Source organism: Sphaerodactylus townsendi, linkage group LG03 (genome assembly GCF_021028975.2).
Source record: "Sphaerodactylus townsendi isolate TG3544 linkage group LG03, MPM_Stown_v2.3, whole genome shotgun sequence".
NCBI lineage: Eukaryota > Metazoa > Chordata > Lepidosauria > Squamata > Sphaerodactylidae > Sphaerodactylus > Sphaerodactylus townsendi.
The window spans coordinates 9,390,351-9,405,722 of NC_059427.1; the positions used below are offsets into that span (position 1 = coordinate 9,390,351).

At 42.4% G+C, this 15,372-nt stretch overlaps 1 protein-coding gene across 1 annotated transcript in view; it reads right to left on the minus strand.

The window, feature by feature from the left end:
* The window catches only part of LOC125429899, a 32,354-nt gene extending 18,026 nt beyond the window's left edge, over nucleotides 1-14,328 (minus strand). Inside the window, 4 exon segments of the mRNA XM_048491477.1 lie at nucleotides 3,690-4,992; nucleotides 5,627-5,753; nucleotides 8,334-8,416; nucleotides 14,146-14,328. Of these exon segments, the coding sequence (XP_048347434.1) occupies nucleotides 3,690-4,992; nucleotides 5,627-5,753; nucleotides 8,334-8,408 (1,505 nt within the window). The 5' untranslated portion in view covers nucleotides 8,409-8,416; nucleotides 14,146-14,328.
* Between the last annotated feature and the right edge of the window lie 1,044 nt (nucleotides 14,329-15,372).

A 15,372-nucleotide genomic window follows, 5' to 3' on the forward strand; every position in this document is an offset into this window, starting at 1 on the left:
TNAGGAACTACAATTCCCATCAGCCCCTACCAGCATGGCCAATTGGCCATGCTGACAGAGGCTGATGGGAATTGTAGTTCCTGAACATCTGGAGAGCCGCAGGTTCCCTACCCCTGTCTTAGAAGAACAATTCAATGCAAAATGCACATGGGAAAAATGTCCACAGAAAAAAATCATGAATGCCCACACAGAAAGATGCCCACATGGAAAAAATATTAACTAAAATAGTAGAAATTATTTAAATATATCATATAATTAAAAACAGTAATATAAACAACATAATATAAGCAAAGGACCCTACCATGCAAAGGACTACCTAGGCCTAAAACAATAATTACCTAATCCTAATAATTTAAACAATTATTTAGTACTGAAAAAAATTGTATATAATGAGGAGAGAACAGAGACAAATAAACTATACCAAAACATTGACAAGGAATTGCAACAATCACCACTGTGTAAGTGAAGAAATATAATTATTGCAAATTAACCAATCTCCTTAAGTAATTAATTTTATCTTCCACTCGCACCTCACAGCTGGTCCCATCACCACCGCTTTGAAATCGTGGTGGAAGAGGCAGGTGAGAAAGCAGCAGAAGTGGAGAGCAGTGGAGAGTCCCAGAAGTCTTGGGCAAGCAGCAGGCTAGTGGGGGGCGGCAGGAGCGGAGGACGAGCACTGGGTGGGCATCAGGTGAGTGGCAGAAATGGAAGGCGAGCTGTGGAGGGGGACTGACCCAATGCACACCACACGGTACTCTTGAAAGTGGCCCCTGGATGTCTGCCCTTTCTGTCACACCCTCGATACGCCATTGGCAGGGCTGCCGCCGCCGCCCACCAGCTGATCCATCCCTCTGCCAATGTAAGTGCCTCAGAGAGGGCAAATCCACTGGTGTGGCCCTGCACCATTCCCAGCAGAAGATTGGGGGAGGGGGGGCCTGTTGAATGGGGCTGTGAGAGCATTATGAAATCCCTCACAACAGTTAGAAGTTTTTGGCAACTGTTGCAGGGCTGCATTACGATGATTCCATATTCTTATAGGAAACTGAGGATCTCTACCAGTCGAAAAGAAGTATGGGAGCACCTCATTATAGCTGTCTTCATCTGGAAATGTGGCGGCAAGCTAATAAAAACCGCTTCTCACCTCTTTAGTTGGGGCAAAAGCTAATGCAGCAAGGAACTTCAGTTTAATATGTTGATATCAGTTTCATATTCAGTCTTCAAGCCAACACTTGATTTTCCTGATGAGTCTCTGATACGGATGAAAATAACTCCCTTTGACCTCAGTGTGTGGAAAAGCAATCCTCATATCAGTCATACAAGCCTTCTCAAAACCATGTGGGCAGTTTTCCTGTGGGCATTCATGACTGTGGGCTTTTTTCTGGTCACTTAGAAGAATGTGTAAAGGAGAATAAAATAGAATATAAACTGAAATCTTTGGAAACTTTGGAAAAAGATGGTAAAATAAAAGACTGACGGCTTTATGCTCAATTAAGAGGTATAGTAAAGATAAAAATTATTTGAGAGTAAGTCTACCTCATTATTAACTCAATTGATGAAAAGCAATGAAAAACTGATTGGTAAAATACATAAAAAATGTTTGATTCTAGAAACGGAGAACAAAATTATTAAAGAATTTATGATAACCTGGGCAAAAAGGTGTACATCATAATATCCAGCTGGATGATTGGCAATATGTTTGGATAAAAGGTGTGAAGTTCACAAACCATTATTATATATTAGGAAAAATGTATATAAAATGCATTACTGACAATATTTAACACAAGTAAAGATCAGAAGAATAACGCTCCCAATATATGAATAGCAATACAAAGTTAGCAAAATCGGCAAAGTTAACTAGATATATAAAAGGCAAGTGGAGTACAGATTTTAAGTTGGAATGGAAGTTGTGGATTGAATATATTGAATGTAAAATCTAACATTAACATCTTAACTTCAGGGTATATAAGGTTGGTTTTATGGTTTAAATATTAAACATGATCACTATATTGGGGTTTTTTGTCTCTCTCTTAGATGGAAGGGGTTTTTTTGTCCTGTAGAGACAGGACAAACAGCAAGCGTTTGATGAAAATCCTTGAGTTCTTTGGGAGGAAAGTTGGAAGTTTTTTCTTTGTAAAATTTTGTTTGAAAAATATTGTATCTTGTCTTCTTTTCTGTTGTATACTGTACTTGAATTACTGATATAATAAAGAGTTAAATGAAAATATTAGAGGGGGAAAGTGATGCGTGATTTTTATTTTGTTCCATTGTGGAAGATAGAAGGGGGGCTGGTGGGGATTGTATGTATTTTTTAAAATGGGTGCAAAGAGATTCAAAAGTAATTTCATCGGCTACTTTTTCATCACCTATTTATAAAGCTTAAAAAGGCATCATACTTTTAAGTGTTCAAAGCACAACAGCCCTAGAAGATTCAGTCAGCATTATCGACCCCTTAGTGCAGATAGTAGGGGTGACTGAGGCTGCAAAGAACAGCAGTATCAAAAGGCATCTAGTAAACTCCACCCCAAGCCCAGAAGGGTTTAGAAATTTAATAAAAATAAACAAACAGCAAGCAGATTTAAATTTCAAATCAGACTGCCTGATTTATAGTTTAATGCACTCAGTAGCCCAATACACCTACTTCCTGGTACGATCTCTGATTGTGAGGTACACAGGAACCTGAAGAAGACCTTGGTACTTCCTTGTGGGTCACAATAAAAAAACACCCCAGAACTTCAAAACACACATGGGCATGAGATGAAATGTTTCTTTTGTATAGAATCACCCTTTTATAGTTTGCATATTGAAGAACTCACACCTGTATGATTTCTTTTTTAAAAAAGATCCCTACAGGGTTGCCGTAAGTTGACTGCAAATTTCTATCACTTTGCACCCCACAAAATTTATCTCTGTTGACATTTTCTACCCCATGCATAATTTTATAGACTTCAATCATATCCTCCCTCAGCCGTCTCCCCTCCAAACTAAACAGTCCCAAACGCTGCAGCCTCTCCTCATAAGGAAGGTGCTCCAGTCCCTCAATCATCCTCATTGCCCTTTTCTGAACTTTTTCTGTCTCTTCGATATCCTTTTTGAGATGTGACGACCAGAACTGAACACAGTACTCTGCCTCCCTGCCTTAACAATGGTCACCAAGACGGCTAACAAATCAAAACATATGTCATAAAATCACATTTTAAAACCATTAAAAACAAAAAAACAATCCCTCGCAACTCTAAGACATCTCATATGTTGTGTCTATTCATCTTCTGCCCCCCAAATGTAATTTTATAAACCACTGCCATGTCCCTACTATTTCTGAACCAAACTGCTGTCATTTTCATAACAGCAGAATAACACAACTCAATTTCTGTAATTCATTGACGTAGTTCAGGGATTTCCAACATGATTTCTGTAGGTGTTATGACACCTGCTGGGACCTTTCCTGGGGCCTGGCAAGAGTTTTTAGAAGACCAACAGACCCAGGTATGGCTTTTTTTCTGCCAAGGCTGCTAATTGGCTGTTGGAAATTTGATTTGCTATGTAGATTTTTTTAATGTTGTTTTAGAAATAGCTCTTATCAAAGCCAAGGATTTTTACTGTGAAGGTAAGCTGTGACAGCAATTTTGTGGCAGGCTCCAACTCCTGTGGCTGCGCCCACCACACTATGTCAGAATTGCAAAGATGCTCACAAGCTCAGAATGGTTGGGGAAGCCTGGTGTAGTTCTTTCCCTTGGATGGTTTCTTCAGGGCAAAACAAGGATGGCAACCCAACTGAAACATTTCCCACAAGCTGAGTCTTCTCCCTCATATGGATTCTTTGATGTTTATTAAAGCTTGATTTAACAAAATAGCATTTGTTACAATAGGAGCATTTATATGGCTTCTCCTCTGTGTGGATTTTTTGATGCATATGAAGCGTTATGCTCTGATCGAAGCTTTTCCCACACTCCAAGCATTGGTATGGCTTTCCCACTATGTGGATTCTTTGATGTTTAGTAAAGTTTGACTTGGCAAAAAAGGATTTCCTGCAGTAGGAGCATTTATATGGTCTCTCTCCCGTGTGAATTCTTTGATGGATATTAAGACTGGTGCTCTGATTGAAGCTCTTTCCACACTCGAAGCACTGATATGGTTTTTCCCCAGTGTGGATTCTGTGGTGCCTCCTAAAATCAGACATATTACAGAAGCCCTTTCCACACTGCCTGCATTTATACAGTTTCTCCTCCATATGGACTGTTTGGTGCATCTGAAGATGAGATTCAAGACTAAAGCCCTTTCTGCACTCTAACTATCTGTAAACCTTTTCCTCCTTATGGATTAACTGGTGTCTTCTCAGATAAGCCCCCCGCCTAAACCTCTTTCCACATTCCTGGCAATCAAACTGTTTCTCCTTTGTGTGGATTCTTTGATGTGTATTAAGGTTTGTTCGCTGATTGAAGCACTTTCCACACTCAATACATTTATATGGCTTCTCTTCTGCATGAATTCTTTGGTGCCTTTTCAGATGATCCCTCCGAATGAAGCCCTTTCTACATTCCAGGCATTCAAATACCCTCTCCCCAGTGTGGATTCTTTGATGTGTGTTAAGGTTTGTGCTCCGACTGAAGCCCTTTCCACACTGTGGGCATTTATATGGTTTCTCCTCTGTGTGGATGCTTTGGTGCCTTTTCAGGTGAGAACCCCGACCAAAGCTCTTTCTGCATTCCAGGCATTTAAACCGTTTCTCCCTTGTGTGGATTCTTTTGTGCCTAACCAGATTTGTTCCCAGACTCAAGCCATTTTCAAACTCAGAACACTCAAATGCTTTCTCTCCCATGGGTGTTCCCCAGTCATCCTTATGGCTTGATTCCCAAACAAAGCTTTTCTCACACTCTGTTTCTTTTCCCTCATCTGTTTTTTCTTTGACAAAGACGATATGGAAATCAGCCTCCTGAGAAGCAAAGTGTTTATTCCACATTCTGTGCAGCTCTCCCTCATCTCTGCATTTCCATCCTGCGAGAATAGAGAAATGATAAAAATCAAAGGAGCTACAAATCTCTCTCTCTCTCTCTCTCTCTCTCTCTCTCTCTCTCACACACACACACACACACACACACACACCTGGAGCAGAGGATATCCCACCTCAACCAGAAGGATGGCACCTCTAGCTGACAGTAAGAGTAGATAATGGTCCTGGATAACCCACGGGCTGGCTCCTAAGGGAGATTCAGGTATTACTAACCAGGCCACTAACCTGGATAGCTTTAAAAAGGGTTTGGACAGATTTATGGAGGAGAAGTCGATCTACGGCTCCCAATCTTGATCCTCCTTGATCTGAGATTGCAAATGCCTTAGCAGACCAGGTGCTCAGGAGCAGCAGCAGCAGAAGGCCACTGTTTTCACATCCTGCACGTGAGCTCCCAAAGGCACCTGGTGGGCCACTGCGAGTAGCAGAGTGCTGGACTAGATGGACTCTGGTCTGATCCAGCAGGCTAGTTCTTATGTTCTTACTAGATGGACCGCTGATCTGATCCACCATGGTTGTTCTTACGTTCTTAAAGTCACAGCACCTATTTCAAAAACAAAACCCTCATTTTGTAGAGGCTGAAAAATAAATGGCAAACCCTGGAAACTGAGGAGACCTTACCCAAAGAGGCCAGATTCTCATAGTTCTCTTCCATAACTTGTCTATGCAAGGCTCTTTGGCCTGAGTCCAAAAGCACCCACTCCCCTTCCGTGAAAGACACAGAAACCTCCTCAAAGGTCACCAGCTGCTGAAAACAAAACAAAACAAAAATATTTTATCTTCTGAGGTAACATAATGGCTCCTGAAGGAAATCAAAATGGGGCATTTAAGTGAGATGGCTGGGGGCCTTGCCCTCAGGATTCTCCATGATTGCCATTCTAAGCCATCTTCTCATGAATAACTTTACCAGGAACACAGTGTGGCAGAACAGTAAGAGTGTAAGACTTAGCCAGGGGAGACTCATGTTCAAATCTTCTGCTCAGGACAAAAATCTCACCTTTGTCCTGTCATTCTCTCAGCCTGGCCTATCTCACAGCATCGCTGCAAAGGTTAAATCAAAGAGGGGAGAATACTGTCTGCTGCCCTCAGTTCTTCGGAGGAAGAATAAGGCAAAGCATTTTATTTTGAGGAGACAAAGGGAAAGATTGGTTAGAAGAGTAGCAGACTCTAATCTTAAGAACCGGATTGAATTCCCCACTCCTACACATGAAGCCTACTCGGAGATCTTGGGCTAGTCACAGTTCTCTTTGAACGTTCTCAGCCCCAGCTAACTCACAAAGTATCTGTTGTGGGGAGGGGAAGGGAAGGTGATTGTAAGCCACTTTGAGACTAGACTAGAACAATGTCCTGAATGATAGTTAGGTAAGAGGCAGCCAGAGTTACCTACTAGATTTCTGCTTCAGGCTACATTTAGGCCTCTCAGCTATTTCTTTCCCCAACAACCAGTGTGATATAGTGAGTAGAGTATCAGACTAAGATCTGGGAGACCCGGGGCAAATACCCACTCAGCAACGGAAGCTTGCAGGATGACAGTGGGTCAGTCATACACCTTCAGTCTTACCTCACAAATTGGTATGAGGAAAATGGTAAAATACTCTTTGGGTCTCTATTGTGGAGGGTATTAATGAATATATCAAATAAATAAATTTATTTGCACATAATGAAAGCCTTTAGCTGCTCATTTTCACACATTAAAGGGGAAGGGCATTTTTTTCTCCAGGTTGTTGGCAACCGATTCCTCTCTCCTCGTCCTGAAGCTTTTCTTTGGAATGGCAATTCTCTTCACAGTTTGTTTTAGGGGTCTTCTTTTAAACCCCCTCCCATTACTAGTCAACAGGGCCCAAAGATCCCTGAGACTTCATTGGTAACCCTGATGACATAGAAAAAGGTCCTTTTTCTTTTGTTGGCTACCTCACACATACATATGCATGAATGCTACATATGAATGGGACCTGCTAGCTTGGAAAACTAAAGGCTAGGAGGAGGAGGAGGAGGAGGAGGAGGAGGAGGAGGAGGAGGAGGAGGAGGAGGAGAAGAAGAAGAAGAAGAAGAGGAGGAGGAGGAGGAGTTTGGATTTATATCAAAGGGGCTTACAATCTCCTTGCCCTTCCCCCCTCACAACAAACACCCTGTGAGGTGGGTGGGGCTGAGAGAGCTCCGAGAAGCTGTGACTAGCCCAAGGTCACCCAGCTGGCGTGTGTGGGAGTGCACAGGCTAGTCTGAATTCCCCAGATAAGCCTCCACAGCTCAAGCGGCAGAGCAGGGAATCAAACCCGGTTCCTCCAGATTAGATACACGAGCTCTTAACTCCTACGCCACTGCTGCTAGTCAGTAAACAGTAAAAACTGGTCTCCTGTAAAGACAGTTTTCAAGTTAACCTCTCAATGTTTACAGAATACCAACTGATAATGTCAAATACTAGGTGTGTGTACCACGTTTAATCAATGCAACCCAACTTACGCATGGCAGACTGGCAGGCTCTCAATAAAGCTTATTCAAAATATCCAATATTACTCACAACAGATCTCCCGCTTGTTAGATCAATTCAGCTTTTTATATTTCGTAATTGTTCAACAGAAACCCACTGCTGCACAAGTATTGTAACATTATATTTACAAACATAACTATCATACATAACAACAAATCATATAATGAATCAATCTCAATTCGTGCTTATAATGTCCAGCTATACCATTCAACAAATAGACTTGTGTCTTATGTCCTTTATAACTTGGAAAGAAGAAACGATGAACTCGGAGTTCCTGTAGATTCGCCCTCCAGCTGTTCAAGGTAAATTCCGTACTGGAATCCAAAAATAAATAGAGAGCCTGCCAGTGTGCCACGCATAAGTTGGTTTGCATAGAATACCAACTGATGCCTGCAAAGGCCATCATTTTTCTCTTTCATCTGAGGTTCCCAACCTTTTTCACTTGTGTACCCTATCCACCCAATCTCAGTTTTGGACGTTCTCACCTCAACTTAAAAAAAAATAACCTAACTAGACTTTTATGTAAACCTGTCCGGTGGGGGGTGTGTGTGTGTGTTTCCCCTGGGATCACAGTAATGCAAACTGGAGCCAGAACGTGACATTCTTGAGCTGCTATGGAGCCAGCCTAGGATGATTCAGATAAAACTCTGGTTTATTGTAATTAAACACACCCATAAACAAAAGAGACAACCTCGACTTCTTTTGGCAACAATGGAAGCCGACAAGAGAAAAAAAAACTCCAGATCCCCAAAGTAATTACGCACCTTAACGTAACAGTAAATTAAATCAAGATAAATTAGTTGAGAAAATAAAAACGGTGAAGAATGGTCACTCCCATACCTGATCTGGCTGTGCAGTGGCCGTTTCCATCTCTTCACTAAAATGAGTTGGCTTTCTGCTTATTCCTGGAGTCATTCCACCCCCTGTGAGGGATGAGAAAGTTGGGGAAGTGAGTTTTTTCCTCCTACTTAATGCTCATTTTGCATGGTTTTGAAATGAATTATTTGCATTTCGGTTGCCCTCCAAAACTGGCAGCAAATTTGGGCAAGCCTGAAGGAACAGCTTTGTGTAAATCACTGCCACAAGATGCAGCAGTGGTCTCTGGCATAGATCTGCTCTACACACCCTGCAGACTGGGGTGGGGGATGGGGTGGGGCAGACAGAGTGCTGAAGTGGCCTTCACCACTTATATATATATATAAACCTTTAATGGCATAATTAAAACAGCAGCAATATACCAGAAAAATGGCGACCTCAGTGTAATGATACAATCTCCAGTACAGTTATAACCGTTTGCTGATGACAGAGCACAAAAAGTTAGCCAGCGCTTCCAATACACTTGCAGAACCACAATCCAACATCGTTACCACAATTGATAGATTAATATTATCAATGGGGGGTTTTAACCACGGGTTTAGATATTTATTCCTGGCTAAACTGTGTAACGGGCAGTGTAATATCACGTGTTGGATTGATTCTTCGTAAGCTGAACTGCAGGGACAAAATCTTTCATTAAAAGGCACTTTCTGTATTCTGCCCTGAGTGGTAGCTGAAGGGAGAATATTGCACCTGGCAAGGGTCAGGGCTCGTCGCAATTTGGGTTCTAAGACCAAATGGAAATACTTGGCCATGGTATAGGGTTTTAATGGTATACCCAAGTGCAAGGGAGAGCAGCGTTTATTAGCCTGCTGCATCAGGTGACTATACTCGAGATCATACAATCTCTTTTTGATAGTCAGCTTTAGCTCATTGGCATTCATTAAAACCAATGCATCCAAGGATAGACCCATTTCATGGATTTTCGCCTCAACAAAGGACCACCACTCGGTTTTGGCTATGAAAGAAAGAGCCTGGTAGGTAAAGCTTTTGTGACAGTTGTTAAAGCACAATCGTATCCAGAATTGGAAGGTCATGCACCATGCTCTTGTATGGAGTAGATGTTGGCCCACCTCCAAACAGACCGCAGCATATGGGACTGAGTGAGGTAAGCCGAGTATACTATAGAGAAAGCATGACTGAACTCTTTCCATATCGCAGCTCCATGCTTGTATCCACAGTGGGATTCCGTATAGTAATTGCATGGTGATTTTAGCATTAAATGCCTTAATGGCTGCAGGTACAAATTCATGACCTTTGGTGCGAAAATAGCGGCTAATGGCCTTGCAACTAAGTTTGCTTGATTCAATGGCCAATTTCCTTTGGGTAACCCAAGAGGAGTTATAATTAAAGTGGAGACCCAGGTATTTAAAATGTTTGACCTGTTCAAGCTGTTCATTATTTATTGGCCAACTAAATGGTCTCCAAGAACAAGCAAAAACCATTATTTTTGACTTTGCAAAATTAAGCGTCAGGTTATTATGACTACAATATTCAACACAGCGTGCCAGTAAGCGTTTCAAGCCAGCTTTTGTACGGGAGAGTAATATAGCGTCATCAGCATACAAAAGTAAAGGTATGGTCATATGATTCAAAGCAGGGCAGTGCGAGGAATCCTCCATCAAAAAGGAAGCCAGATCACTTAAAAAAAGATTAAATAGGGTTGGGGCCAAAACACACCCCTGTTTGACACCCCTGTTAATTGGTATATAAGGACTAAGTATACCATCAGGAGAGCATTTGACTTGACAGGTAGTGTCATGATGTAAGGCCATTACTAGTGTAAGTAGCCTTCTGTCAATTCCTAGATTAACAAGTTTTCTCCACAGTAGATTTCTGGAGACAGAGTCAAATGCCCCCTTTAAGTCCAAAAAGGCCACAAACAGGGATGATTTGCTTCCGCTGGTGTATTTTGTGACGAGAGTCCTAAGGATCAAACAATGATCTAAAGTAGATTTCCCATGTTGAAATCCTATTTGTTCTGGGCCAATGATTTTGTTTTCTGTAATCCATGAAGAGAGTTTATTGTGCAAATATTTTGCATATACCTTGCCAGTGATGGACAATAAACTAATCGGACGGTAATTGGAAGGGAGCAAAAAATCTCCCTTTTTGAAGACAGGAATTATAATCGCATGGGTCCAATCTGATGGTACAAGAGCTGTTTGATTAACGGATGTAAAAAGAGCTGCTAGTACCGGGGACCACCAGTCAACAAAGTTCTTAAATAACTCTGGGGGGAACCCGTCGGGTCCTGGAGCCTTGTGGTCCTTTAGTTTAAGCACAATTTCACGCACTTCTTCTGCACAGACAGGGGGCCACTCTGGACTGTCGTTTATGTAGGCAGAAACATGCAAATTAGGAAAATGAAGGGTCTCATTAAAAACATCAAGGAAGTATTTCTGCCAGATATGACTGGGTATACAAGCTGCGTGGAAACTAAGTGAACCTGAGTCATTGGATACAAGGGACCAAAACTTCCTTGAGTCGTTACAGTTTATTGCCTGTACAAGTTGCTCCCAGTGATCATTTAGTAGTATCAATTTACGTTCTTTGAGAATACTATGAAGTTGGTTCTTTAGGGAGAAGTATGTACCCAAGGTGTTACAACAGGAGGTATCTCTAAAGATTGCATATGTCTCCCGTAAGAGTCCCTTTGTGCGATAGTATTCATCATTTAGTACTAGGTCATGTCGACTTCTTGATTTGGTTCTTTCCACATGACTGGTGGTCGTAGTAGTGGCAATAATCTCCTGCGTTAGCTCTTCAAATGTGCGTAAAACACAAACAGGATTAATAGTTTGAAGAGTGAGTGATCTTAGGGCCATGAGCTTATGGGAATAAAGTATGGTGCTGACTTCCCCAGTATTATTTTTAGGCCAACTCATTCTAACAATTTGTAACGGGCTAGCTGGTTTAGCCTCAGAAAAGGAGTGGTTTATTGATATGGTGATAGTTAGTGGTAGATGATCGCTCATATGATTAAAACCAATCTGAAATTCTTTAACATGTTTCCTGATCTTAGAGGATACTAGGACCTTGTCAGGAGCACTGCACCCTCTTTTTGAGAGATATGTAAATTCACCTGATCCGTTAAAATTGGTCAAGCCATTTAAATAGTCAGATTAAAACTGATACAAAATTTAAACAAATAAACTCCAGCTACATTAATTGTCTTGTCTTTAGATATTCTAGATAGACAGCAGCCCTCTGGTAAGAACTCTGGGTCAACCCCAACAGCATCATATAGGGCCTGTTCATTTCCCCCCAGTCTGGCATTAAAATCTCCAGCTACTATGAAGTCAGCTGAGGGGAATTTCACCAGTAACTCTTCAAAATAGTTACCAAAATCATGCCATTGGTTGGATAACTCGAGTCTATCTGTAAGTGGAGGTAAATATACATTTGTTAAAATTGTGTTAAAATGTTCATTAGTTAACAGAACAGATTGTGCAAATTTGGAAGCTGCTGGGAGAACCTTCACATGGAGCCTTCACCACTTTAGACTGAAGGTGAGAGATGACACTTTTCACAGTCCCCTTATGTTAATAATTCCCTGTAGGCTGGCACCTATCCCAACCATGCAAAGAACTAGATTCAAATCTTTCTCCTTGATTTTTTATTTACAGTTTTTTTAAAAATTGGATCACCCCCCCCCCACCCCCCCCCCCCCCAGAGATGCAAAGTGGCATGATCCTTTTTGCCATAAATCCATCTTGCCATAGCAGGGTTTTGCGTTCAAATGGAAAAGACAAGCAGTGTCTGTATGTGTTAAGCGCCATCGCTTCCGACTCATAGTGGCCCAATGAGTCAAATCTCCTCCGAAACATCCTACTGCGAACAGCCCACTCAAGTCTTGCAAACTGACAGCCATGGCTGCTTTTATCAAGAGGTGGACTGGTCACAGCTGAGAAACCAGACTAAGATGCATCCACCCCCTTCAGGGATCAATTGCCACATAGGCAGAAGAGACAAGACAGTTCCAATGGGGACAGAGGAATTCCTAAAGGCTAGCCACTGGGCAACAGCAGTCATGGAGAATAATTCATAGACAACAGAAGTGCCACTACAGCTAGCCCTGGTTAGTACTGCGCAGAAGGCGGCAATGGTAAACCTTTACATTGAAAACCCTATGATTGATGAGATAATTCAAAATTTAGAAAGCACAAGCAATAGATGACTATAAAGGGTCTGAAATTCAACACATCTCTCAATTGTGGGACAGACTGGAAACACATGTCTTCCTCATTCAGGCTCAGGGATATCTTTAAAAAACCATGCACAGGTTTCAGTGATGCTCATCACAGGAGGCAGACCCCCCTCAGGAAAAAAAGTTGTGGCTCCATGTTTTACATGCACCTGTTTTGCATGCAAGGGGTTCTGGGTATTCCAGGCTCTGGAATAGCCTCCCTTGGAGATTTGCCATGGGCGCCGCTTTATAGGTTTAGTAGCATGGCAAAGACCTTCCTCTTATCCCAGGAATTTGGTTAGCCTTCCTGGAAATGCCCTCTACAGTTGGTGATCTTGGGGGGGGGGGAGGTGAGGGTTTTTAAATGTTTTTTAAATTGTATTGTCGAAGGCTTTCACGGCCGGAATCACTGGGGTGCTGTGTGGTTTCCAGGCTGTATGGCCGTGTTCTAGCAGCATTCTCTCCTGACGTTTCACCTGCATCTGTGGCTGGCATCTTCAGAGGATCTGATGGTAGGAATGGAAAGCAAGTGGAGTATATATACTGTGAGGTCAAAAGGTGAGGCCATCTGAATAGAGTAGCCTGGCATGTGAGTCACAGGCTCATTCCGCACATGCAGAATAATGCACTTTCAAACTGCTTTCAGTGCTCTTTGAAGCTGTGCGGAATGGCAAAATCCACTTGCAAACAGTTGTGAAAGTGGTTTGAAAATGCATTATTTTGCGTGTGCGGAAGGGGCCACAGAGAAGTCTGTAGCATGGGAGTAACAATGAAGATAGCAAGGTCAATAGGTGGATGGATCTGAATAGAAGTATCCTGGTCTTTGTTCCCTTGGATTGCTATAGTCTATAGTTGTCCTGTGTTTGTGTGGAACTGATCAGTCACTGTCTTGATTCTAGAGCTTTTCAAAACTGGCAGCCAAATTCTGTTCATTTTCATGGTTTCTTCCTTCCTGTTGAAATTGTCCATGTGCTTGTGAATTTCAATGGCTTCTCTGTGTAGTCTGACGTAGTGGTTGTCAGAGTGGTCCAGAATTTCTGTGTTTTCAAATAATATTCTGTGTCCAGGTTGGTTTATCAAGTGTTCTGCTATTGCTGATTTTTTCTGGCTGAAATAGTCTGCAGTGCCTTTCGTGTTCTTTAATTCGTGTCTGAGCGCTGCGTTTGGTGGTTCCTATGTAAACTTGTCCACAGCTACATGGTATGCGGTAGACTCCTGCAGTAGCTAGAGGACCCCTCTTATCCTTTGCTGAACGTAGCATTTGTTGAATTTTCTTAGTGGGTCTGTAGATTGTTTGTAGGTTATGTTTCTTCTTTCTTTTTTTAATGGTTGTTTTGTTATATTTTATTTATGATTTTTTATTGTGGTTTTATTGTTTTTAACCTGTAAGCTGCCTAAAGGCACTGGTATGAGGGAGGGAATAAATATGTTTAAATAAATAAAGCCCCAGCACCTCCAGTAAAAAGTCTCAGATAACAGGAAAATCCTTTCCCAACCCTGAGAGAATCCCGGCCGCTCTGAGCTCTACTAACCACTATATAACAACTTCCTACACTAACATACAAATCAGGCCCTGTTGAAACCTACCCAGGCTTGTGGTCTCTTGGTCTCTTTCCAGCAGATACTCTCTGTGGCGTGTCACAACCTTCTTTTCCTCTTCTGGTGTCACTTCTACCTGAAAAAGAAGCAGTGGTCCCACAGGGGAGGAGGATAAAAAAAAAAACAACCACAGGAAAACAGGAAAAGCCCTACAAAACTGAGGACCTTTGGTATACCACCAGAATCATGAGTCATACTTTAGCCATGGGTCTGATGGCTCTTCGACCTTCAGAAGCGATTCCCAATGCGGTGCCCGGGGACACCACTATTCCCATCAATGTATTTCTTGTCACCCAATGGCATCTTCCCAAAAACATCTATTCCCAACAACCAAGAGCCAAATCAGATGAAGAAGAAGAAGAAGAAGAGTTTGGATTTATATCCCCCCCTTTCTCTCCTGCAGGAGACTCAAAGGGGCTGACAATCTCCTTGCCCTTCCCCCCCTCACAACAAACACCCTGTGAGGCGGGTGGGGCTGAGAGAGCTCCGAGAAGCTGTGACTCACTAGCCCAAAGTCACCCAGCTGGCGTGTGTGGGAGTGCACAGGCTAATCTGAATTCCCCAGATCAGCCTCCACAGCTCAGGCGGCAGAGCGGGGAATCAAACCCGGTTCCTCCAGATTAGATACACGCGCTCTTAACCTCCTACGCCACTGCTGCTCCAGGAGGCATTAACTTTGAAGCCAGGAGGCATTGAGTCTTCAAGGGGCACTCATTCAGAAACAGACGATTCCACTTCAGGAGGATACCTGGGTTGGAAGCTTCTACCTTTTGGTGGGACCTTCCAATTTTTTACGATGGGGGTGTCCTGTTCCCCACCCTCCAGGCTTGAGGACAACCATTTCATTGTGGGGCTCAATGGTAATGGTAGGAAGTTTTGACTCATGAAATCCTTCGCCCTGGAAAATTTGTTGGCCTCTAAGGTACTACCCTGTTTCCCCGAATATAAGACATCCCCTGAAAATAAGACGTAGTAGAGGTTTTGCTGAAGTGCGAAATATAAGGCATCCCCCGAAAGTAAGACGTAGCAAAGTTTTTGTTTGGAAGCGTGCCCGACGAACAGTACACAGAAAAATAAGACATCCCCTGAAAATAAGACATAGCGCATATTTGGGAGCAAAAATTAATATAAGACACTGTCTTATTTTCAGGGAAACATGGTACCAGTCACAAGTTTGGTCCAAACAAAACCTGGTGGGGGTGTTTCCCACCCCCC